General features: G+C 56.6%; 1 protein-coding gene and 2 long non-coding RNA genes across 3 annotated transcripts in view; 1 reads left to right on the top strand and 2 right to left on the bottom strand.

Moving 5' to 3' along the window:
* Positions 1-21563, top strand: part of Elfn2 (extracellular leucine-rich repeat and fibronectin type III domain containing 2) — a 50555-nt gene extending 28992 nt beyond the window's left edge. Inside the window, 1 exon segment of the mRNA NM_001432228.1 lies at positions 14229-21563. Within this exon segment, the coding sequence (NP_001419157.1) occupies positions 14621-17083 (2463 nt within the window). The 5' untranslated portion in view covers positions 14229-14620 and the 3' untranslated portion in view covers positions 17084-21563.
* On the bottom strand, positions 306-2759 carry LOC148004876 (uncharacterized). Its single transcript, XR_015625754.1, has 3 exons — positions 2593-2759; positions 2171-2512; positions 306-1092 (listed from the first exon to the last, which is right to left on the bottom strand). It is a non-coding gene; the product is annotated as an uncharacterized LOC148004876 (long non-coding RNA).
* LOC102549375 (uncharacterized) lies at positions 13655-18209 on the bottom strand. The gene is made up of 4 exons (XR_015625752.1): positions 18120-18209; positions 17616-17787; positions 14222-14317; positions 13655-14125 (listed from the first exon to the last, which is right to left on the bottom strand). It is a non-coding gene; the product is annotated as an uncharacterized LOC102549375 (long non-coding RNA).
* Positions 21564-22299: the final 736 nt, after the last annotated feature.

Raw genomic sequence — 22299 nt, 5'->3', positions numbered from 1 at the left:
GTCTTTAGGGTCACTTCACTTCTGGAGAGCAAGGAATGAGTGAGTCCAAGAAACTGATAGAGCAGGGACAAAGGGTGGGATAAGACTACCTTGACAAAGCTGGCCAGTGGCGACTGACCTGTCTGATTTTACCAGTTCAATATGTGCGAAGCCCAGAGAGGGTAAGGGTTTTGCTCAAGGTCACACAGCCGCTGATACTGGGATCAGACCTGTTGGCTCGCGGGTCTGGGTGCTGTGCCCCTCCCTTGTGAAGAAGAGATGTGATCATTTATCAGGGGAGTTTAATAATGAATGAAGTCCAAGTGTCTCTAATGCAGGCAGCAGGCCTGAGGTAATAAAGGACTCTGTATTAATTCAGAAGTTAATGAATATGCAGGTGTGTCTGAATGATTAATGGGGCTCCCGAAGGCCTTGGAGGGGAGGTGTTGAGCCGTTGCGGTGAAAACATGAATATTGTACACATCTGGGAAGCTGTATAAACTGGGAGCAGGTGGGCATGGATGAACTGGGGACCACAGCGGCCGGAGTGCTGGAGACACCCAAGCAGGTCCTCCGACTCAACGGAGTCACGGCCGAAACGTCTGTTTCTCGTGCGGCTGTCTTGAGAAAGCCAAGTTAACCACCGTGAGCCTCTATGTCCTTGATGTAGGATGGATGGAACCAACAGACTAATGGCTGGCTCCCAGGATGCAGAGAGTCCAGTGAGGCAAGCCCTGTGCGCTAAGGCAGGCCTGGGGCGCACTTATCCACACTGGTGCAGGATTTGAGAAGAGTGGACAGAAAGGCTGTGAGGGGCGCTAGGCGGGTACCTGTGAGGTCCTCTGTCCTAACCTGGGGGGCGGAGGAAAGAGAGTTGAGATGTAGATGAGAAAGGATTATAGAAGCTGGTGAAGGATAATGCTCTACAGTTTGTAAAGGGGGCAGGGACCGTCGGTCTACCCTTCACTTCTTGTAGCAGCTGCATGGGGTCTGGAAGGTGGCTTTGAGGATGCCCAGTGATGTCCAGGCTGCTGACTGTGAGGGGCGGGCTTGAGCTGTCATCCTGTGACTCAGAGGGCATGAACACAGCTCAGGAGTGTTCCGGGTCTTGTCCTAAGGGGTGCAGAGGGGGGGATGGCCTTAAGGTTCTCCCGTTTCTCTACCTGCTGTGTGAGTCCTGTGAGTTGAGATTCCCATGAGACCTTGCTCCTTCCCCATGTGTGGCCTTGGGGCACCTAGATGCTGCAGCCATTGCTGCTGGGGACGGCATGTTTATGAGTCAGTAGGCACTTGTGTCAGATCCCAGATGTGCTTACCGCTGGGCTACACAGTCCCCTCTCAGCCTTGCCTTGTCTTCTCCTTCAAGTGCTCCTGTTGCTGTGGCTGATATCCTAAGCGTGCAGGGCCTGGTGCTCTCGAGGCACCAGGAGGTGCGCCTCTGCCTCTGACCCACATCTGGCTGTGGGCATGGAATCAGCCTGTGGCATCTGCCTTTTCCTTCCTCCAGCTCCAGAGTAGGCATGGAGGCCACGCTGGGCTCTGCTGCACCCTGGCTTTTGCAGAGTGGCTCGGGCTGTCTCCTGGCTTCACCCCCAATGAAGCCCTGCTGCTTCCTCTTGCAAGCTGGGATAGCCCCAGAGGGCAAAGGATACCCCAGAGCGTGGCCCATGGAGGCAGCTCTTGTGACTCCTGGCTCCTGGCTGTAGGATGTTGAAGTCGCAGCCCCACCTCTACTCTAGGTCTCTTTCACTATGGCTCCACACTCCTAGGCAGTGAGCAGGCCCCAGCCTCCATACCTTTGGCTGTGAGAGAACAAGGAGGTTGGGGAGCCTCCTTTGTCTCTTCTACCTTCTGGGGCTCTGACCTGGGCCCTAAGGGCCTCTCTCTCCTAGCCAGCCCTACTGGGGTAGAACTCTGTTGACTTTGACAGGCTCTGTTCTGGTGCAGCTTGCTGTGACAGACATGGAAACCAAGGCCCAGAAGGAAGGCGGCTTTGGGACAGGGCTGGGGTTGGGGCCCTGCGGGGCCAACTTAGCTGTATATTTATAGACCCCACTGATCTATATTAACTCTGGGTCTGCTAAGGCTATGGCAACCTGGGATCTGAGGACTGCTTTGAACCCTCTGGGGGGCTGCTGTATCTGAGCTCGTCCTGTGGGGAGAGGCAAACGGGGGTGAGCCCCCTTCTCACCTTGCCCTTCTGTGCTCGGGAACTCTTGCTGGGTTCTTGGCTTGCACAGTCTTCAGCTGCTTGGGCTGAACTGGGGCCACCCTCAGTGGGGTGGGGGTGGGGTCTGTGTCTTTGTCTGAGGATGTCGTTGTCATGCCTTGCTTCTTCCAACTCTGCAGGGAGACTGCCTATACAGCACGGGATCCAGGGCAGCCCTGCTCCTGCTCCAAGCCTCAGTCCTCTCAGCTGTAGAATGGGCATGATTCCCAGGCAGTTCATAGTCATTAGGTACCAAGTACTCGCAGCTCCTAAGCTGGAGGCCACTATGTGCATGCCTCCTGCATCTCTTCTGGTCCTTGTCATCTGCTGGAAGGGACCAAAGTGTTACCTCTAGATGGGGCCTATGAGGCCCTAGGGGCAGCATGACTTGAATTCAGACTCACCAAAGTCTGAATGTTCCCTCTCAGCAGGCCCCTCTCCAGGGCCCTTGGGGTCCTTGGTAGCGGGTGACTGAACTCCTCCCTCAACAGTGTGGTCCAGCCCCTGGTTGCCATGGAAACAGCTCCACTAACTCTATGCTTCTCTTCCAGAGCAGAGACGACTGGCCGCCCTGAGTGCAATTCAATTCAACAGACATTTACTGAGTGCCTACTATGCGCCAGGCCTTAGGCTAGGCACTGGGGAACACAGAGAGGAAAGTGGGGGTTCCCATTCTCAGATAGTTCTGGTACCAAGAGAGAAGCCTTGTGGAGGGTTGGAGGAGCAGAGCCTAGGCTTGAAGTGCATCATGGGAAGGCTACTGTTTGTCTATACCTCAGTTTCCCCTCCCAGTATGGGAGGGCAAGGTGGGGCCAGGCTTGTTCAGGATTCCATGGGCCACTTATTGGGGGTGGAGTAGAGCAGGGAGGCCATCCCCCTCCTGCAGAGAAGGGGCTGAGCTTTGGGCCCCAAGGCGGTGAGGGACAGGTGGGAACAACCCTCACTCCTCAGGCTCAGGAACAAAAACCTGGAGGGCATGGGGTCAGGCATCCCAGAGGCTCTGTGGGGCTAGAGGAGGAGATGTTAGGGTGTGAGCTCAGAGAAAGTGAGAGAGTTTGAGGATGTGAGTTCTGTTTGGGGCAGTGGTGGCCATAATGGGCTGTTGAGGAGCGAGTTAGGGACACATGGCTGCTTTGTCTCAAACTCCTCCTCTTCCTGTCCCTGGAACTCCCATAGGACCAGCAGCCATGTAGTTAGTGTGGCATCTGTGTTGTGCTGGGCATGTCATGGTTGGTCCTTACCACTGCCCATGGAGGTGGGTATTTGTGGGCCCAGTTCACAGTGTAGTAAACCAGACCCAACCCAACATTGCCCAGGGTAATGATCTGACCCCAACCCACCAATGCTCCTACCATTACCTCTCGCTGAGAGGGTCCGTACTCTGTGTGACTCTCCCACCCTGTCTACCCCAATGCTTTGAGGTGTTCCTGAGAGCCATGGCAGGGCTCTCCCAGATGCCACCCTTATAGACCAGTATAGAGGTGGCTCCTTTCTGTAGGCTGAGGCTTGGGGTTCAGGGTTAGCTATAGAGAGTGACAGTCTGGCCTGGGATCCTGTCTCCCCAGCTAAGGCTTCCAGGTGTTGAACCCCCACCCCACTGTGGGGAACGTCTTCCCCTACAGCCTCAGAAGAGAACACAAAGAACTCAGACCTAAGAGCAGGGCTCCAGTCTGGGTGTTGCCTTGCATGACTGTGTGAGAGACCATTAGCCACTCTGAGCCTCGGTTTCTTAATTTGTTCATGGGAGGGCTGATTCTCCTCTCTACTTAGCAGCTGTAGCTATTCACTGAGCACCTACTGAGGGCTGGTGTTTACTGGGCTGGTGGGGAGACTCAGAAGCGGGCCTTCCCTGGAGAACTGAGTCTTAGGGGAGAAGCAAGTGACAGGATTCTGCTAGGGATGGAGAAGGACAAAGCCCAAGGGCCATAGGGACCCATAAGGGACACCCCAACCAGATGAGGAGAGCAGGTTCCAGCCACAGGGGCTGGGCTGTGGGTGTGCTGGAATTTCCCTGTCAGCCAGGAATCAGGGAAGCTCTGCGTTCTAGCTCTTCTCCCTCTGCCGGGAGGAGGATAGATGTGATAGTTGGTAAAGCCAGGAGGTCGACCAGTCAGGATGCTGCCAGAGTGGAGTCCAGCAGGAGTGGGGCTGGTGGGCATGAAGATCCCTAGGGTGGGGAGCTGGAGAGAAGCCAGACAGGATGTGTGGGGGCGGGAAGAGTGTCTGTCCTTCCAGGTGCTAGGGAGGAGACAGGCAACGGGAGCAGGGCTGTTGGGGGGTAGGTAGGTGATGGTGGGTATCACAAAGCATCTATTAGGAACCACAGAGAGGACCAAGATGTACTCTGGGGCAGGAGGCAGGCTGGAGAGGAGCAGCAAGCTGGGGTTGGTACCCCAGGTAAGCTTCTGAGGGACAGGGACTTTGGGAGAAAGGCAGCTATGCAGTTCCTCAGACTGGGATGACTGTTATTTCCCTCTGCCCACCATGTTTTCAGAGAGGGAGGCATAATGGATGTCAAGACATGGGTGGCAAGAGACCCCTGGAGGTCAGGGAAGGCAGACCCCAAGCTCAGTCCCAGGAAGGGGAGGCTGCAGTGGGAGGAAGGTGTTTGGAATGGAGTAGAGCATTTGCATTCGTAACAGGGCTGGGGCTAGGGAGAGAGGAAGTGGTAGAGAGATGAAAGGAAATTACCATACATCAGGATCTTGTTATTCAACCTAATTTTCAAAGGGGCACAGCTGTCGCGCTGAGATAATCCGTTAATTATAACAGCCATTGTGCTTTGGCAATGGGAGAGAAACCGAGGCTGCTGCAGGCTTCAAGGCTGGGGTGGGAAATGGGCTTTGAGGGTCCAGGACCTCAGAGAGGGGTCAGGAGAGAGACAGAGTTGGGTGCTGTGCTCTCAGGACCAGAGGAAAGAGCAGGGCAGGGACCAAGCCACAGGCTCTGCACGGCCACTGTCAGCATGGAGCTGATGAGGCTAGAGGCTTGCCAGTTGGCACCATTGCTCCCGGAGCCAGCCTCCAGAACCTTCTGGAGCAGTCAACTTTATTGAGCAGTTACTATGTGCCACACCCTGCTCCCTCTAAGCTGTTCCCTATAGTGAGACCCCTTCCTGTCCCCTTTTCTCAGAAGAGGAAACACCCAGGAAGATAGCTTGCCAGGTCCCCTGTGTGTGATGAGAGAGTATGGCCCTGACCGTGCAGGATAGCCTGAGAGACCCCCTGAGTGGGTAGACACAGGAGCTTCCATGATTTAAGGCATGTCATCACTGTGGTCACAGGTGGCCCTCCCCCAGTGGCGTTTCCGGGGCCCTGGGTGCGGACAGAGCCTCCTTGTTCTCTGGGCTGCAGCTGCAGGCCCCCTGCAGCCTCCAAGACAGCCTTCAGGCTGGCCCCCAACTCCCAGAGCAACTACCCTCAGGGCCAGGAGAGGGTGTTCCACACCGTCTCAGGTGGCACCCATGCTGGCCTTTGCCACCACCTGCCTGGAGGTAGGAAGGAGATAGCTGACTCAGACCTGGGAGGAGTTCTTAGCCACAGCCTTGGGTGGGGCTGAGAGTCCAGAGACACCTGGATGCTGGGGTCTGGGAGAGGCAGTGAGTCATGGGAGGAAACCCTGGTTGTCCGGGACCCCCAGCCCTTTGGTCCAAACTTGGCTCATGAGTTAGATTAGGCCCGATGTCCTTGCAGCTTTGAGCAGGAACTCAGCAGAGGCCAGGTGGCAGGGTAGGGGCTTGTTCTGAAAATTCAGCTGGAATCCCCATGTGACCCAGAAACCCAGGTAGCACTGTGGAGGGCAGGTGAGAATCAGAAGTCCTCAGAGGAGGGCATCAGGTGTGGGATGCTCTTTGAAGACCTCCCTGCTAAAAGCCAAGGGGAAGCCAGGAACACACGGGACAGTTTAAAGTCCTGGAGAATGGAGGACTCCTAGTCCTGGCCCAGATTCAATAGACTGGTAGGACCAAAGAGCCACAGATACATTCTAGAACCCTAGACTCACCATTGGAGGCTCCCCAAATGATACCCCATGCTGTTGATGGTCTTAAGAGTTCTGAGACCCAGAACCACTGTGGGGCATAGTAGTATCTGGTGGGGATGGAGGTAAAAGGTCCGATGTGTGGGCTAGGAGCAGCCTGCTGGTGGGTCCCCATGCAAGCTGGTGTTTCTACCCCGACTCCAAGAGTCCCCATCTTGTTGGCCTCATAACCAACAGTTCCCAGGGATCAGGGCGACAGTCAGGGAGGGCCGTGCCTCCTGCTCTGTCCTAGAGCAGGCAGAACCATGGTGTACCCGGTTGTCTAAGGATGCTAGCGGGTTCCAGAAACAGGGATGCTTTAAAGACGAGAGTTCCCAAGCTTCCCAATTGCCAGCTAGCTAAAAACAAAATGTAATTACTGTCCAGATGAAGCAGGGTCCCTTGGCATTGCATGAGTCAGAGCCTGGGGCCAAGGAGGAGACTGGCACTGCATAGCAGCTGGAGACCTAGTCCCCTCCTCTGCATAGCGGTGTTCAAAAGAGCACAGGCTCACAGGCCCATTTCCCCTCCCCACATGAGTGATCTCCCCAGTTGATGCCTTTTCTGCCCATGTATTCTCCTGACAGGCCAGGCTAGCCCCAGTGGGCTGCATGCTCCAACCTGGAGCCTCCGCTTCTCCCCAGAGGTCCCCTGACAAACTGCCCTGCCTTGGAACGACCCTAAGGATATTGGAAGGCAGGAAAATGCCCACCCTTGGGACCTTGGAGGAGGAGCAGACTGCAGGTAGAACCAAGAGGGTGGGCCTAGCCGGTGCCTGGTACATAGTAGGTGTTCCATAAATGTTTATTGAATGAATGAATGGAGGCCATGCAGGCAGAGGCAGCGTGCGCGCACAGGCACTGTGCAAGAGCGGGTCCAGTGGAGACCGGTGAGTAGTGCCCAGGGGCTGCTGCTGAGCCGAGTGGGGGAGGAGAGGTCAGGCAGAAGAGGGCAGGGGCAATGTGGGTGGAGAGGCCAGGCTGGGAGTGGGCAGGCATTATAGGGGAAAAGAGATTAGGTGGGGAGACAGGAGAGGCTGGGGGGGGGAGAGGCCAGAGAGAGAAAGGGCAGGGTCAGGTGTGGGGAGGAGAGGCTAGGAGGGGAGTTGGGTTCCAGGGGAGGAGAGATCCTGTGATGGTGGAGGAGAAGGAAGACTGCACCCTGAGCGAGGGTGGGACGGGGTCTGCAAGAGTCAGGAAGTGACTGGGGTGCTGTTAGAATGGACTTCCCTACAGAGCCACCTAAGGGCCTCTGTGCCTGGAGCCTTGGGTTGGCTGGGGCTGGGGTGGGCAGGAGCTGGGTCAGGCTAAGTATCGATCGCAGAACTGCTCACAAACCAGGGCTGGGCCTCCATGGCAGACTCTGGACACTGGCCAAGCCCAAGGCTTTGTAGCAATCCTTGACTTCCTGTCTGCAGCAGCTTGGAGGTTTGTCTGTGGTTAGTGCTGGGAGTAGGGATGTAGAGGAACCTGTGAGCTGGGAGAGGGACACGGTGGACAGAACCCAAGACCCATGCACACCGCTGTTCTCTCAACTGATGGAATTGAGGCCCACAGACAATAAATCCTAAATTTCAGGCCTTGCACAAGGAACCCACTCCCCAGACCTCATTGCCCCAAAGCCATGCTCTTCCTGTGTCAGGGCCCCACCTAAGGCAGGCCCTTCTTGGCTATGTCTCCAGCCAAGAGTTCCAAGCCCCATACATGTGGAAAAGGGTGGAGAGGGGAGTCCTTTTTGGTTTTGGAAGCCCACTAAAGCTCAGAGACAGCAAGCTGTGGCTATTGTGCAGAGAGAGCAGGTACAAGAGCAGCCTCTATGGGGTGTTGGAGGTGTGGTGCCTGACTGTGTGTGCCTGGAGGGATGGCGTGTTCCTCTGGCCTGCTAGCTCCTCCCTGTGACATGGTACAGCTATGGCTGCTCCCAGCAAGGGGCAATACAGTGTGGGTGCTGAGACAGAGGGCAGAGGCCAGCTCCCTGGGGATGCAGAGCAGCTGGCTTGTGGGCTGAGACTAATGGGACGTGACTGAATGGGGTGGATGAAACCCAGCACCTCGGGTGAGACAGAGACAGAGAGGCCCCCGGCTGTCCTGGACGTTCTGAGGGTGTCGGGCAGTGTGTGCACGGGCCCCGGGGCCTGGGTGACATCTAGGACAAGGTGAGAGCAACACTGACGCATGCCCCTGCTGCTCTGACAGAGGTAGGAAGCCAGGCCTGGTGGAAGTGATGGCTCAGACATCAGCCTTGATTCTGCGTTCCAGGTAGCACAGTTGTAGGACCTGGGAAGGCTGAAGTTAGGGTAGGATGGAGCTGACATCATGGTTGGGAGGTGGGGGAGGGAGAGGATGCAGCAAGCATCAGGCACCTACAGAGAGTGTTATAGATGCAAACAGTCCCTGCAGAGACCCTAGCAAGACTCAGGCTGGCTCAGGTTCCCAGCAGTGTGACCTTGAGCATAGTTAAACCTCTCTGAGCCTCTGTCTCTGTCTGAAATGAACAGTGTAAGGGGCTAACAAGGCCAGGAGGCTCAGGGCATTCCCCGACACATCGAGAGCCCCCATGGATGGTGAGTTCTGACCTGACACCCTGGCCCTGAGGAGTCATGGGTTTCATTCAGCCTCTCTTCCTGCACACAGTGGCCCAGCCCTGGTGTGCCGGGGCCTGCTATGGAAAGCATGGGCGGGGGGGGGGGGTTGCACCAGTAAACGAGAGGCACTGCGTGTGCTGTTCTGGCTGGTGGTATAGGGGAGTGGGTGGCAGCTGAGGACCTAGTGTCACAGTTGAGTGCAGTGAGGGGACCACAGCTAGCTTGAGCGACAAGGGGGTTCTCTCAGGCTTAGTGACAAAGCAGGGGTGAGGTGTGGAGCAGCTTAGCAGAGACTTGACTGAGGTCAGGCAGTGGGTGTGCTGAGAAAGTATATGCTAAGCAGAATCATGTGCAAAGGTCCTACGGTTGAGGTCTCAGCTAAGAATTTGACAGAGAAGTTAGCCTCCCAGGGGCTGGGACAGGCTTCTGTCAGGTAGGGGTACACTGAGGAGGAAACTCATGAGGGTCAGTGTGTACCCTACTGCCTTGAGTCTAGTACGCCAGTCTTTTCGTCTGTTAACTGAAGCATTAGCCACACAGGGCTGACATTCAAGGATATGTTAGGTATGCCTGAGCCACTGAAAAGGCACCTCTGGGCAAGGAGACTGGAGCCCAGAGAGGGTGATGAACCTGCCTGGGTCACACAGCTCTGTATTTGACCCCAGAGCCTCTTACTTCCGGTGCCTGCATTTTCCTCTCCCAGGGCTTGTCATACTTGAGATCCCACTAATTTATCAACCTGCCAGGTAGTTCAGTGGTGGTGGCACAATTTCCCAGCTTCATAGAGGAGCAGAGATCCAGGACTGTTTGCCTTAGAAGCCTCTAGAAGGGGAAGGCAGCAGTAAACCCTACTGTCCTGCCCTGAGGCCCAAGCCTTGGCCCCAGAAGGTGGAAGGATGGGGAGTGGCCCCGATGGCCCAGTGCTAGCCTCTAGAAAGGGGTGGTGACATTGCTGTAAGATTTGTGAGCTCTGTCTGGGACTGAGGCTTCCGTTCTGTTTAATCTGGGGTAAAGTCACGGATGTGAGTTGTGGCATGGAGGGAGCTTGGCCAGCCTGACCCTGTGAGGTGTCTGTGCTGGGGCTGAGCTGCCACCTGCAATGTTTCCCTGCCAATTCCTTCATCTTTAAGGGGTGACCAGGGCACCAGCCATGTTTCCATGTCCTGTCCCTGTCACTTGAGCTGAGCAGTGTTCCCATAGGAGTGGGAGGCCTGGGGTCAGCACAGATGAGACTGACGTTACAAGACAGGTGTGCTCTGCTGTGTCCCAGAGGCTCCTGGAAGTCCCGGGTACTGGGCACCTTACCACAGAAGAGGGGAAACTGAGGCTCAGAATGCCCAAGGCTCACCAAGAGTCTCAGAGTGGGCCATTCTTATTCAAAGCACCACAGGCTGTGGTGTCATGGTAGAAGCCATACCAAGTGCACTGCTAGGCCTGGGCTTCTGTCCTGTGGGAACCCACTGTTAGCCAGCCATGCCTGTGGGGTACGTCCACTGAGCTTCTGTGTGTGGGAGCCAGGGTTCAGGCCAGCGCTGCACTGCAGGGAGTGAACGCTTGCTGAGAGCAGAGCATCCCACTGAGAGGCTGGGGCTTGACACCCTGGGTCCTGAGTCTGATCTGCTCTAGTTCTACGCAGGACCTGGACCACATTCCCTCTCTTGTCCTGGCCCCAGCTTCCCTATGAGAAGATTGGAATCCAACTGAGCCGGGCTCACCCCACTTTGCGGACGCCAGGATTCCGAGTCCATGAAGGGAAACCATGGCCAAGGCACAACCCCAGCTGGGTCAACCTGGCCACTGAAGCCAAGCCTGAGACAGAAGAACACCGCCAGGTGGCTCAGGCAGTCTCTCTCCAGCTCTGACCTACACCCCCACCCCAGTGCCCACTGGGGTTGCTGGCTCTTCCTCCTTTCCAAGGATTCATGGGAAGAGACATCGCACAGCCTGTAGCTGGCCAGACTGCTCTTTGCCGATGCTGCACAGATCTGAGATGTGTTCCCTGCCTGTGCTGGCGTGTCTGTTGCTGCATGGCTCCTAAGCTGCCCCTGGGGCTCAGCACGGTCATGATCGGGCTCTCGGCAGCCGCTTTCACGCTTCCCTCCTCCTTCTGACATGCTCTTACGTGTGTTCTCACGCTTCCCTCCTCCTTCTGACATGCTCTTAGATGTGTTCTCACGCTTCCCTCCTCCTTCTGACATGCTCTTAGATGTGTTCTCACGCTTTCCTCCTCCTGACATGCTCTTATGTGTGTTCTCACGCTTCCCTCCTCCTTCTGACATGCTCTTACGTGTGTTCTCACGCTTCCCTCCTCCTTCTGACATGCTCTTAGATGTGTTCTCACGCTTTCCTCCTCCTGACATGCTCTTATGTGTGTTCTCACGCTTCCCTCCTCCTTCTGACATGCTCTTACGTGTGTTCTCACGCTTCCCTCCTCCTTCTGACATGCTCTTAGATGTGTTCTCACGCTTTCCTCCTCCTGACATGCTCTTACGTGTGTTCTCACGCTTCCTTCCTCCTTCTGACATGCTCTTAGATCTGTTTGGGGGCTTAGCTTGGTCCAGTCTCTGTCTCCTTGGGTCTTGGGAGGTAGGCAGCAGGTACCCGTGTCACACTGTCATACCCAAGCCTGTCACCTCCCTCCCTGTGGTCAGTCCTGTTGGACGTGCTTGTCTCCATAGCTTCCTTTCTCCTTCCTCCCAGGGATGTTTGTGTTCCAGGAGCACCCTCCTAGGAGCACGGGAGGCTGACCTTGTACATTTGACCCTGAGACCCTCACACCCATCCCCTGCACACCTGCACCTTGATCTGGCGAGCAGCTGGGCAGGGGGCCAAGTGCTGCAGTCAGCGCCTTTGTGGCCTTGTCCTTCCCGTGGCTGCACCAGGCCTCAACGGGTGGTGGGCAGACAGCCCAGGATGAGGACAGGGCAACTGACGCATACGGGACACTGTGCTGGGAGCCTCCTCCCCACCGTGCATGCGCATGCGTCACAGGGAGAGTAGGCGCTGGGCCCCAGCCCAAACCAGCCTGGGGAGCAGAGGAGCAGGAGAGGGCCACTTCAGGGTCACCTTGAGGGCTGGGGGGGGGGACACTATGGGGCATTCCGCCTACCCTTGCCTGATTGGAAGGGCAGAGCCGGGGAACCAGCGCACCTCTCCAAACCAGGGCCGTTTTCTGCCCCCTCTCTTGGCTCCTTCCTATCCTCTGCCTCACCTGGGCTTTCCTCAGCTGTGGGCTAAAGTGATGTGTTAGCTTAGATCTGAGCAGGGGGAGGGGCTCTGTGTATGGCTGGTGGTGTAAGCATGTGCGCACACACACATGTATGAGCAACATACATGTGCTTAGGTAGCATTGAGTGGGGAGTAATTGGCTGCGTTTCCAAGGCCACAGACAAGAATGCCTGCCACCGTTGCACACACCAGCATGTGGCCCCATGGTTGACCATTGCTGTCCTGTGTGCACACACATACTCCTGCGTCTGTGCCAACCTGCATGCCATCTCGGTGTATACATCAGTGCCCTTGTGTCTGCTCCGAGCCAGCTGCACACCTGTGTGTGCACCTGCATATCAATGTGGTCCCCAGACTGAGGGTGAACCACTATACAGGCCGAGGGCTCTCAGACAGGCTGGTTCCTGCTTCTCAAGACAGCAACTGAGAGAGGACTTACCCCCCTCCACGACGATCTGGCTGCTGGTGGGAAATGGAGGCTATGTGTCAGAGGAGCCAAAGTCTTCGGCTATGAGAGCATTGTGTGGTGTGGGTGAGGGTGGAGGACTGTCAGCTGCCTGGGCAGCCTTGTGACTCCCACATTTGGCCCCACAGTGGGGAGAAAGGTATGTCAGGCTGGCCTCTAAGGTTCCCGTCCTGCTACAGAGCCAGCCTTTGATCCAGGTTAGACCTTATCACCTAGCTCTGCGGCATGCACGGCCCCTGGAGCCTCCTCTGGGTGCATTCACATGCCTCCCTCCCTTTTCTCCTCTGCTGCTCACAGCTTTAAATTGGCTTCACTTTAACACAAAGTCTAGACATTTTTTTTTTTTCAAAGCGCTCTTTCCTAGAGTCTCCCTGGAGGAGGAGCAGGGGGTGGAGGTGGCTCTTGTGGACACTGTTGTGGCTTTCCGGAACAAATGTGGATCTCTCTGACCACCTTTTGTCCTTGCTGGAATGCAACTGTCTAGGGCCATCATAGTTTCTGGAGTCTGGAGTGCAGGGTGTGAGCTGGCGCCAGGTCTGGCTGTGTGCAGCTTGCACGGTACCCAGCCAAATCTCCCCAGCGCTTTGGAACTTGGTTTCCTCATGGGCAAGTAAAGGATGAATCAGATGGGCTACGGGCTGTGACCCCCCGCTGCTGCTCAGTCTTCTGTGTCCCAGGATGAGCAGCCAAATTGCACCTTGACACTTCCCATCAAACGGCCCAGGAAAGGGCTGCTGGCTTCCCCCACACTGCAGGAGTGAGGTAGCTAAGAGACAGTGCTGTTTACCCAGCTCATCAGGCGGACAGAGCCCCTTGGCTCCATGGTGACTGTCAGTGTCTTAGGAACCTTGATCCTGACCCAGCTTTGCTGTGTTACTTGGTACAAAGCCTCATCCTTCTCTGACTCCAGAAGGACGTGAGGTGGTCCCAAGTCCTGAACCCCCTTTGGAATTCATGCACCTTCCCCAGCAGTCTTCTGCTAGGGAGTGGGCTAGAGTTCTTCACTCTTGCCCCTCCTCCTTTGGCTTAGTCCTGCCCACAGAACCAGCCCTCCTTCTGCAGAGACCCTGGCCCTTACACCCCCACCACAAGGGAGGCCCACTTCCAGCCCGTTCTGCTCCCCTCCCCCATGGAAGCTGAGACAAGGGAATTATTTTTGGAACAAGAGCAGTTACACAACAAATGAATTATTTATCTTTGGGCATGGAGAACGAGGCATTTCACTGGGCTTCTTAATTCTTATCCGGATTTGGGGGTGCCCACTTGGATGTGTGGACATGTCTGTCATGTACACAGATGGTAGGGAGGTGTGTGTGTATGTATGTGTGTGTGTGTGTGTGTGTGTGTGTGTGTGTGTGTGTGTGCCTCCCATGTGTAGCCCATGCAGCTTTGGATTCATGGGCTTTGTGCAGGCCAGCAGTTGCATGTGGACACTGCGTGCCAAGTATGCACTGGAGGGTGGGTGGCCATGCGCTTGTGCCCACCCGATCCTCTCCAATCTTCCTCCTCTGTCTTGGTGCTCAGTCCGCCCCTACACACGGTAACTCTCCCGAGTCTCTCCTTCCCGCCTTGTCACCCTAGCCTTCCTTTGCTTTATGGAAGCAGGGGTCCTGGGTCCTTGCTGGCACAAGAGTCCTTGGTTCTAAAAGGGTATAAAAAAGGGATGGGGGAGTATGCTGGACCCTGAAGGGGTGGGTCCAGCCCCTCATGCTAATCTGTCACCATCTTTTGATGCTACCTTGCAGGGACAGATGGACTTCTTCCTGTCTCCATTGCTCAGCATCCCTCAGTGTTACACTCCTGCTTCCTGTGGGAACTGCCTGAAGGTCTGAGCCTGGAACCCAAGGGGAAGGGGAAGGAAGAGGAGGAAGAAGAAGACGTCAAAGCCTGAAACCCTGCATACCTTTCCAGCAGGAACCTGGAGTCACAACACCCACTGCCTGCTGCTCGTAGCCCTTCAGAGCAGCAGGCGCCAGCTGTTCCCGTCCTGCCCAAGGCCCCCATGCTGGGGGTCACCCCCAAGATGGTGGCAGCTCCGGGGAGGACTGTGCTACCAGCTCCAGCCTCTGGCTGCTAGGCCTCTCTGTGCTCTGGCCCTTCACCCCAGCGGGGCCTCTAAGGGGCCAAAGCCTGGGCCATGCTGCGCCTGGGGCTGTGTGCAGCAGCGCTGCTGTGTGTGTGTCAGCCAGGTGCTGTGCACGCGGACTGCTGGCTCATCGAGGGGGACAAGGGCTACGTGTGGCTGGCCATCTGCAGCCAGAACCAGCCGCCATATGAGACCATCCCCCAGCACATCAACAGCACTGTGCATGACCTGCGGCTCAACGAGAATAAGCTCAAGGCCGTGCTCTATTCCTCACTCAATCGCTTCGGGAACCTCACGGACCTCAACCTCACCAAGAATGAGATTTCCTATATTGAGGATGGTGCCTTCCTGGGCCAGACGAGCCTGCAGGTCCTGCAGCTGGGCTACAACCGGCTCAGCAACCTGACTGAGGGGATGCTGCGAGGCATGAGCCGCCTGCAGTTCCTCTTCGTCCAGCACAACCTCATTGAGGTGGTGACGCCCACCGCCTTCTCCGAGTGCCCCAGCCTCATCAGCATTGACCTGTCCTCCAACCGCCTCAGCCGTCTGGATGGCGCCACCTTTGCCAGCCTGGCCAGTCTGATGGTGTGTGAGCTGGCCGGCAACCCCTTTAACTGTGAGTGTGACCTCTTCGGCTTCCTAGCCTGGCTTGTGGTCTTCAACAATGTCACCAAGAACTACAACCGCCTGCAGTGTGAGTCACCGAGGGAGTTTGCTGGCTACCCACTGCTGGTGCCTCGACCTTACCACAGCCTCAATGCCATTACCGTCCTGCAGGCCAAGTGCCGCAATGGCTCAATGCCTGCCCGGCCTGTGAGTCACCCCACACCCTATTCCACGGATGCTCAGAGGGAGCCTGATGAGAACTCAGGCTTCAATCCTGACGAAATCCTCTCAGTGGAGCCGCCGGCCTCGTCCACCACGGATGCATCTGCTGGGCCAGCCATCAAGCTGCACCAAGTCACCTTCACCTCGGCCACCTTGGTTGTCATCATCCCACACCCTTACAGCAAGATGTATGTGCTGGTCCAGTACAACAACAGCTACTTCTCTGATGTCATGACCCTCAAGAACAAGAAGGAGATCGTGACGCTGGACAAGCTTCGGGCGCACACCGAGTACACCTTCTGTGTCACCTCGCTGCGTAACAGCCGCCGCTTCAACCACACCTGTCTGACCTTCACCACTCGGGACCTTGTGCCTGGGGATCAGGTCCCCAGCACCTCCACCACCACGCACTATATCATGACCATCCTGGGCTGCCTGTTTGGCATGGTCATCGTGCTGGGGGCTGTCTACTACTGCCTGCGCAAGCGGCGCATGCAAGAGGAGCAGCAGAAGTCCGTCAACGTCAAGAAGACTATCTTAGAGATGCGCTATGGTGCCGATGTGGATGCTGGCTCCATAGTGCATGCTGCACAAAAGCTGGTTGAGCCACCGGTACTGCCCGTGGCCAGAATGTCCTCTATTCCCTCCATGATTGGGGAGAAACTGCCCGCCTCCAAGGGTCTAGAGGCCGGGCTGGACACACCCAAGGTGGCTACCAAAGGCAACTATATTGAGGTGCGCACAGGTGCTGCAGGGGACAGCCTGGCCCGGCCTGAGGATGATCTCCCAGAAATCGAGAACGGCCAGGGCTCGGCAGCTGAGATCTCCACCATCGCCAAGGAAGTGGACAAGGTCAACCAGATCATTAACAACTGCATAGACGCCCTCAAGCTGGATTCCGCCTCTTTCCTTGGGGGCGGCAGTGGCGGTGGGGACTCTGATCTGGCCTTCGAGTGCCAGTCCCTCCCTGCAGCTACTGCTGCCTCCTCGACTGCCACTCCTGGGGCGCTGGAGCGGCCCAGCTTCCTGTCACCCCCCTACAAGGAGAGCTCCCACCACCCGCTGCAGCGCCAGCTGAGTGCTGATGCCGCAGTGACCCGCAAGACCTGCAGCGTGTCCTCCAGTGGCTCCATCAAGAGCGCCAAGGTCTTCAGTCTGGATGTGCCAGACCACCCAACCCCCACGGGACTGGCCAAGAGCGACTCCAAGTACATCGAGAAAGGCAGCCCCCTCAACAGCCCGCTGGACCGGCTTCCACTGGTGCCCACGGGCAGCAGTGGGAGCAGTGGGGGTGGGGGTGGCATTCACCACCTGGAGGTGAAGCCAGCCTACCACTGCAGCGAGCACCGGCATAGCTTCCCGGCTCTCTACTATGAGGAGGGTGCCGACAGCCTGAGCCAGCGCGTGTCCTTCCTCAAGCCACTGACCCGCTCTAAGCGAGACTCCACCTATTCGCAGCTCTCCCCCAGACATTATTACTCAGGGTATTCCTCCAGCCCCGAGTACTCGTCTGAGAGCACACACAAGATCTGGGAGCGCTTCCGGCCCTACAAGAAGCACCATCGTGAGGAAGCATACATGGCTGCTGGCCATGCCCTGCGTAAGAAGGTCCAGTTCGCCAAGGATGAGGACCTGCATGACATCCTTGATTACTGGAAGGGGGTCTCAGCCCAGCAGAAGCTGTGACCCTCTCCTCCCCCACCGGTGAGGTGATGGGGAGGGCAGGGGTATATGGGGGAAGGGCCCCCCCAACAGGGTGGCCGGGAGGCGGGGGACAGGCCAAGGAGCCTGGGGCCAAGAGGCCCGGGGCCTAGGAGTGGACGCACACGCACACGCGCACACACGCACCCACACACACACACTTGACCACCACCTGACTGTGAAGTAACCAACACCCAATAATAACGGACAGGAAAACAAAAATTTTCCTTAAAGTTTACAACCTGCTACTGAAACCAGTTGTCTCTACTGTGCTGCCCAAGGGACTTGCTGGGCTGGGGAAAAAGGCCAGAAAGAATGTGGGACCTGAGACTCAGGCGGGTTTGGTGGCAAGAGAGATTTGGGTAGAAGCAAACCATAGGCCTCTCTTTCAGGGAGGCTATCCTCCAAGCTGGGGAACCTTTCCCTTGGAGATCTGATAATGTGGACATTGGGCATCCTCCCCTCCCACTATGGATGGCCCAGACAGAGAGGAAAAGAAGCCCCAGGGGTCTCTCACCCAACAGGTTACAGCTCTGTCTCCCAGCTTCCTGGCCCCGTGCTGGCCTCGCCTCCAGCTGCTCCTCTGGGCTCTCCCCTTCATCTGCTACTCCTTCCAAAGTTGTGGTCTCAGGGGTCTAGGGACTGAGGCAGGCGGGTGCTTTTCTTCTTTAGAAGAAGTCCATGGTCATCTACAAGGGGGAAGGCTGTGGTCCCGAGCCCTGGGTGGCCAAGGGCAAGCAATGTTCTGCTGACCAGACAGAAGCAGAGGCAAAGGGTGACACCAGCCCCCTTCAAGTGTCTTCCAAGTAGCCCTGGGGATCTGCCTGGGTGTGGGGTGGTGGGTAGACCTGCTCCCCACTGGTATCTCAGGTGTAGGCCCCCATGCCACAGCCCCTAGTTTCTCTGGGTCTCTGGGATCCTACCCACCACCGAGAGGCAACAGTGAATGACAAGGCCTGGGGCCAGTGCTGAGATGATGTAGATTGTGGGGATCCCTCTCTGCACCCTGCACCCCACTTGCCTGGCTCCTGCTGGGTGCAGCATCTTGGCCTGCCCAGGAGGGCATCTGCCCCCATCCCATCCTGTCTTATCCCCTGGCTAGAGGGACTCCCATGTTTTCATGGAAATGACCACAGTCCTCCTTCCGACACTCCCAACACCAATCAAAGCACAAACAGTGAGGTGCCTCCTACTGCCCTGGTCAGGGAGCAGGCCAGGTTCCTGGCCCCTCCCCTTCCCTAGCTGGTCCGTTGCCACGGCAACCCAGAGCCTGGCAGTTGGTGCCCAGAGCGACCAACTGACCAACCGTTGGGCTCTGGAGTCCTCTCAGTGTGGGTGGCGGCAGAGGGGGGTACAGGAGGCCTGGCCAGGTGACAGCTTTCTCAGGAGCCCAGGAGCTTCTTGGGGACAAGCTCTGGAGGCTGTTGTGGAGTCCCGAGACTAGGCCTAAGGCATTGTCCTGTGCCTTTGAGTGGGCAGTGGGCCTGTTGGGCATTGGGACAGCTGTACCAGACAGTGCTGTCCCCTGTCCGTGTACCCTTTAGCTTCCCATTGAGATAGGGAGGAGCCTTCTCAGCTTGACCCCAACTTCCAGAGACCCCTCATTCCTGTTGCTCTTTTGGGCTTCATGAGATGGGAGGGCGTGACTGGAGTGAGGCAGATGATGGGAGCAGCTTCTCACCTGACCTGTGAGGACTCTGATCATGAAAGCTAGGGCTTGGGGGTGGGGTATAGGGAAGGACCAGGGTGGGGAGACTTGACTGAACACCTCTATCACATCGACTTCGGGGTGGGCTGAGCCCAGGGCTCACTCAGGGGTGACATTTGCAAAAAACAAAAAACAAAACAAAAAAACAAAAACAAAAACAAAAAAGAAAAAAAAAAAAGACTGTTCTGGGAAGAGGAGGGGACTGGCCAGCCTGGATGTGAAGAACAAAGCTCCCCGAGCCACAAACCTGCCCCTCACCCTATCCTATACCCACCACCCTGAGTCAGCAGGCAGGCCGAGAGGCTGCGGGGCGTGAGCAAGCAGACCCCTGTTATCTTTGCATGACGATTTTACTGTATTTTTCTGAGCAAACATCTGTCGTGTATGTGCCAGTTTGTCCAGACTTCCCCCACCCCCACCTCCATTCCCTTCGTGTGATCCGAGCAGCTCTTGAAACCCAGGGAGGGCCAGCTCTGCAGAAGACCCAAAACAGGTGCCACCAACCTAGCCCTGCCCCAGACCCTCCTCCCACCTTTCTGGGCACTGGGCCCACAAGTGCTGCCTGCCTTCCTCCCTCTAGAGCCATTCCTTCCCACTTCCCATCTCTGCTTGCCCTCTTCCCTCCTCTCCACCAGGAAAGCAGTCTTAGAAGAGTAGCCCTTGTGGGAGGGGCTGTGGAAGGATCCCCACGGCCTGTTTCCATCTGGAAAGGAAGCTGGGGCCCTCTAAAGAGAGACCTGACCAGCCACATGTGATGGAGAGCGCTGTCATACTGAGTACAGGAGGCTAAGCTCTTGGAGCTTTGTGGGGTGGCTTGGGGCTCTGCAGTAGGGGAGTGGACTTTGTCACACCCAGGGAGACTCCCCACAGTGGAGTGGGCTCTGTCCCTACTTTTTGGCCACCATTCTTGGTTGGTGACTTATAAAACCTCAGATGCCACTTCAGGGGGACTTTAAAGAGAGGTCCATTTCAACAATGGGGAGCAGGTCACAGGGACCTTTGAGACAGAACAAGGAACCAAGACATTGGGCCAGTCCCCAAGTTGACCTGGCCAGTCCTCTAGGGGTAGCCCCTTGGAGTTTCCCTCTGGCATGTCCTATATACATCCCATCTAAAGTGGCTGTCCCTGGGCAGAAGTGCAACTGTCACAAAATGACAAATGGATTCTTATACCCTGGAGCCAAGGGAAGCCACTGGCTTTATGAGTTCTAGGCTGAGACTTGGGGCAGGCCATGATTAGGGGCACAGAGAGAGGAGGAACCTAGGGGCTTGATGGAGTCATCTGAGGGACTTGTGGGTAGGAGGTCACAACTGGGCTTCCCTGTTATAGTAGAAAACAGCCTGAGAGGCCTCCTTTGTGGGACTGTGTGGCTTTTCCAGAATAGGCGTAGGCCTGAAGGAAAAACGCACAGTCTTAGCAGGTTTGAGGAGCCTGGACCAGGTTCTTGAGTCTCTGGAAAGTTCCCGACTCCAGTGTCCCTTCAATTCTGAGACTCCTGAGTACAGAGCCTATGCAGGGCTGGAGGGCCTGTCTAGGGAGGTGGCCAGGGAAAGCCCACTTAGGAGGACCCAGACGGACAGTGCCCGGAGGGGGGGCAGTTATTGGTGGTACTGATGTCTGGGGCTGGCCCATGGCCCTCCTCCATGTTCCCGATTAGAAATCGCACTAGCTCACAATCCAGTACATGTAAGGAGTTGAAGTTGGGCAGAAGTATAGGGAAAGGGAAATCTCTAGACAGGCCACGGGGGTGGGGTGGGGGTGGGGAGACAGACAGGGACAGCCCCCCCATCCTTCCAGTTCATGAGTGGCAGAACTGCAGGGAAGCAGATGGGGGCTTCCTCGCCATGATGGGCATAGGGGACCTGGTGTCCTTTGGTCTCTCCAAGAAGACAGGCAACGGAGCTCTGCATGGTAAGACAACCATTGCTTTAGAAATGAGCTCCGAGGGGGAGGTGTGGGTCCTGTCAGCTGTCCCCCCAGTCTCTTCCCTAGGCACCCACCACTCTGCCCCAGCAGGTCCTATCATGGCTGTGGGCCTCTTTTCCAGGGCGTGGATGGGTGGGAAAAGGCACGGGGGGAGGAGTGTCTAGTTACCAGTAGGGTGACCCTCACCCCCTTAATGTTTGTCCCTCTTGACAAGGCTTGCTGTCTGGGATGGGATCCTCCTTCTCCCAGGCCCCGTGCTCATATCACATGACCTACATCCACCTCTAAGAAACAGTCTCCTCCCCTACCCCCCAGCCACTAGCCTCAGTGTCCCCCTCTCAGCTGCCAGCTGCCCCTGCTTGAAGAGCAGGGAGAACAGAGGTGTCCACATAGGGTGGCCTGCTTTTCCTCCCCTCCTCTTTTGCCAGTAAAGCATAGGGCTGGGGTGGAAGTCCAGGCGATGATGGCCACCTCTCCTCCCTGCTTCCCACATCCCCTTCCCTGCACCCTCCTCAGGAGCTGCCTGCCCCCAGGGGCATGGCGGCCTGGCACCTGGTTTGAGCCCTGCGGAGCTGGGCTCAGGGCCCTGAATTCTGAACCTGTGATCCCTCGCTGTGTACGGACCTTGCCCCCTCCTGGGGGGCCCTAGGCCCTCTCCTTTTCTTCTTTTAGGGGGTAACTTCATTTATTTCTCCTCCCTCCATTCGCCTCCCCCCTCCCCTGATTCTCCTGTTTTAAACCGAATGGCACGAAACCGTTTTCCTCACCTTGGAGACTCCTGTATGGAGAGAATTTCTATATTTGCAATAAATTTCTTATTTAAAACAACAGGGCCGAGGCTTGTGTTGAATGCGTCCCAGCATCTCCAGCTCCTGCTGTCCCGTTCTCATGTCCTCTTTTCCTGGCTAACAGAATGGAGTGGCAGTGTCATCCCAGAGTGCCTGCCCTCAGGGAATGTCAGGGTGCACTCCCAACACCCTGTCACCAGAACCTGGAAGTCACTCAGCCGTGTGACCTGATGTGTTGACCTGGTGTCTACCTGTAGTCCTCCTTCCTCTCAAGATGGACATCTGTGGGGAGGCGCCTGGGCAGCTTCTGGGGAGGAAAGTTGCCCTTGACAGTGGTCATGGAGTCTGACTTGTTCCAGGCCACTCTCCCTGCTGCTGCCAGGATGGGACCCCTAGGCTGCCTTTGGACCTGGCTTGGCACCCATCCCTGGATCTTGATCACCCCTCTTCTGTGTCCTTTACCATCTGCCAACCTCCCCACCCCCCAGCTGAGGATCGAACCCAGGGCCTTGCGCTTGCTAGGCAAGCACTCTACCACTGAGCTAAATCCCCAGCCCCTCTGCCAACCTTTTTTAATAACTCTGAACCGTCTCCACCTTGGAAAACCAAGGCTTTCTCTGGGTTCCTGTGGCCAGGCAGAATGTGGGTTGGTTACATGCTAAGTCGGGGCCTCAGGCTTAACCGTCAAAACTTGGCTAGAGGTTTGGGGCCAGAATCACCACCGCATGCCCCTCCCCACTTGGCTTGGATCTTTGAAGAGCTTCTTTAAGTGGGCTAA

This window comes from Rattus norvegicus, chromosome 7 (genome assembly GCF_021556685.1).
Source record: "Rattus norvegicus strain SHRSP/BbbUtx chromosome 7, alternate assembly SHRSP_T2T, whole genome shotgun sequence".
NCBI classification, from domain to species: Eukaryota; Metazoa; Chordata; class Mammalia; order Rodentia; family Muridae; genus Rattus; species Rattus norvegicus.
The sequence above is the reverse complement of the archived record's forward strand: the minus strand, read 5'-3'. Positions and strand labels throughout refer to the sequence as shown.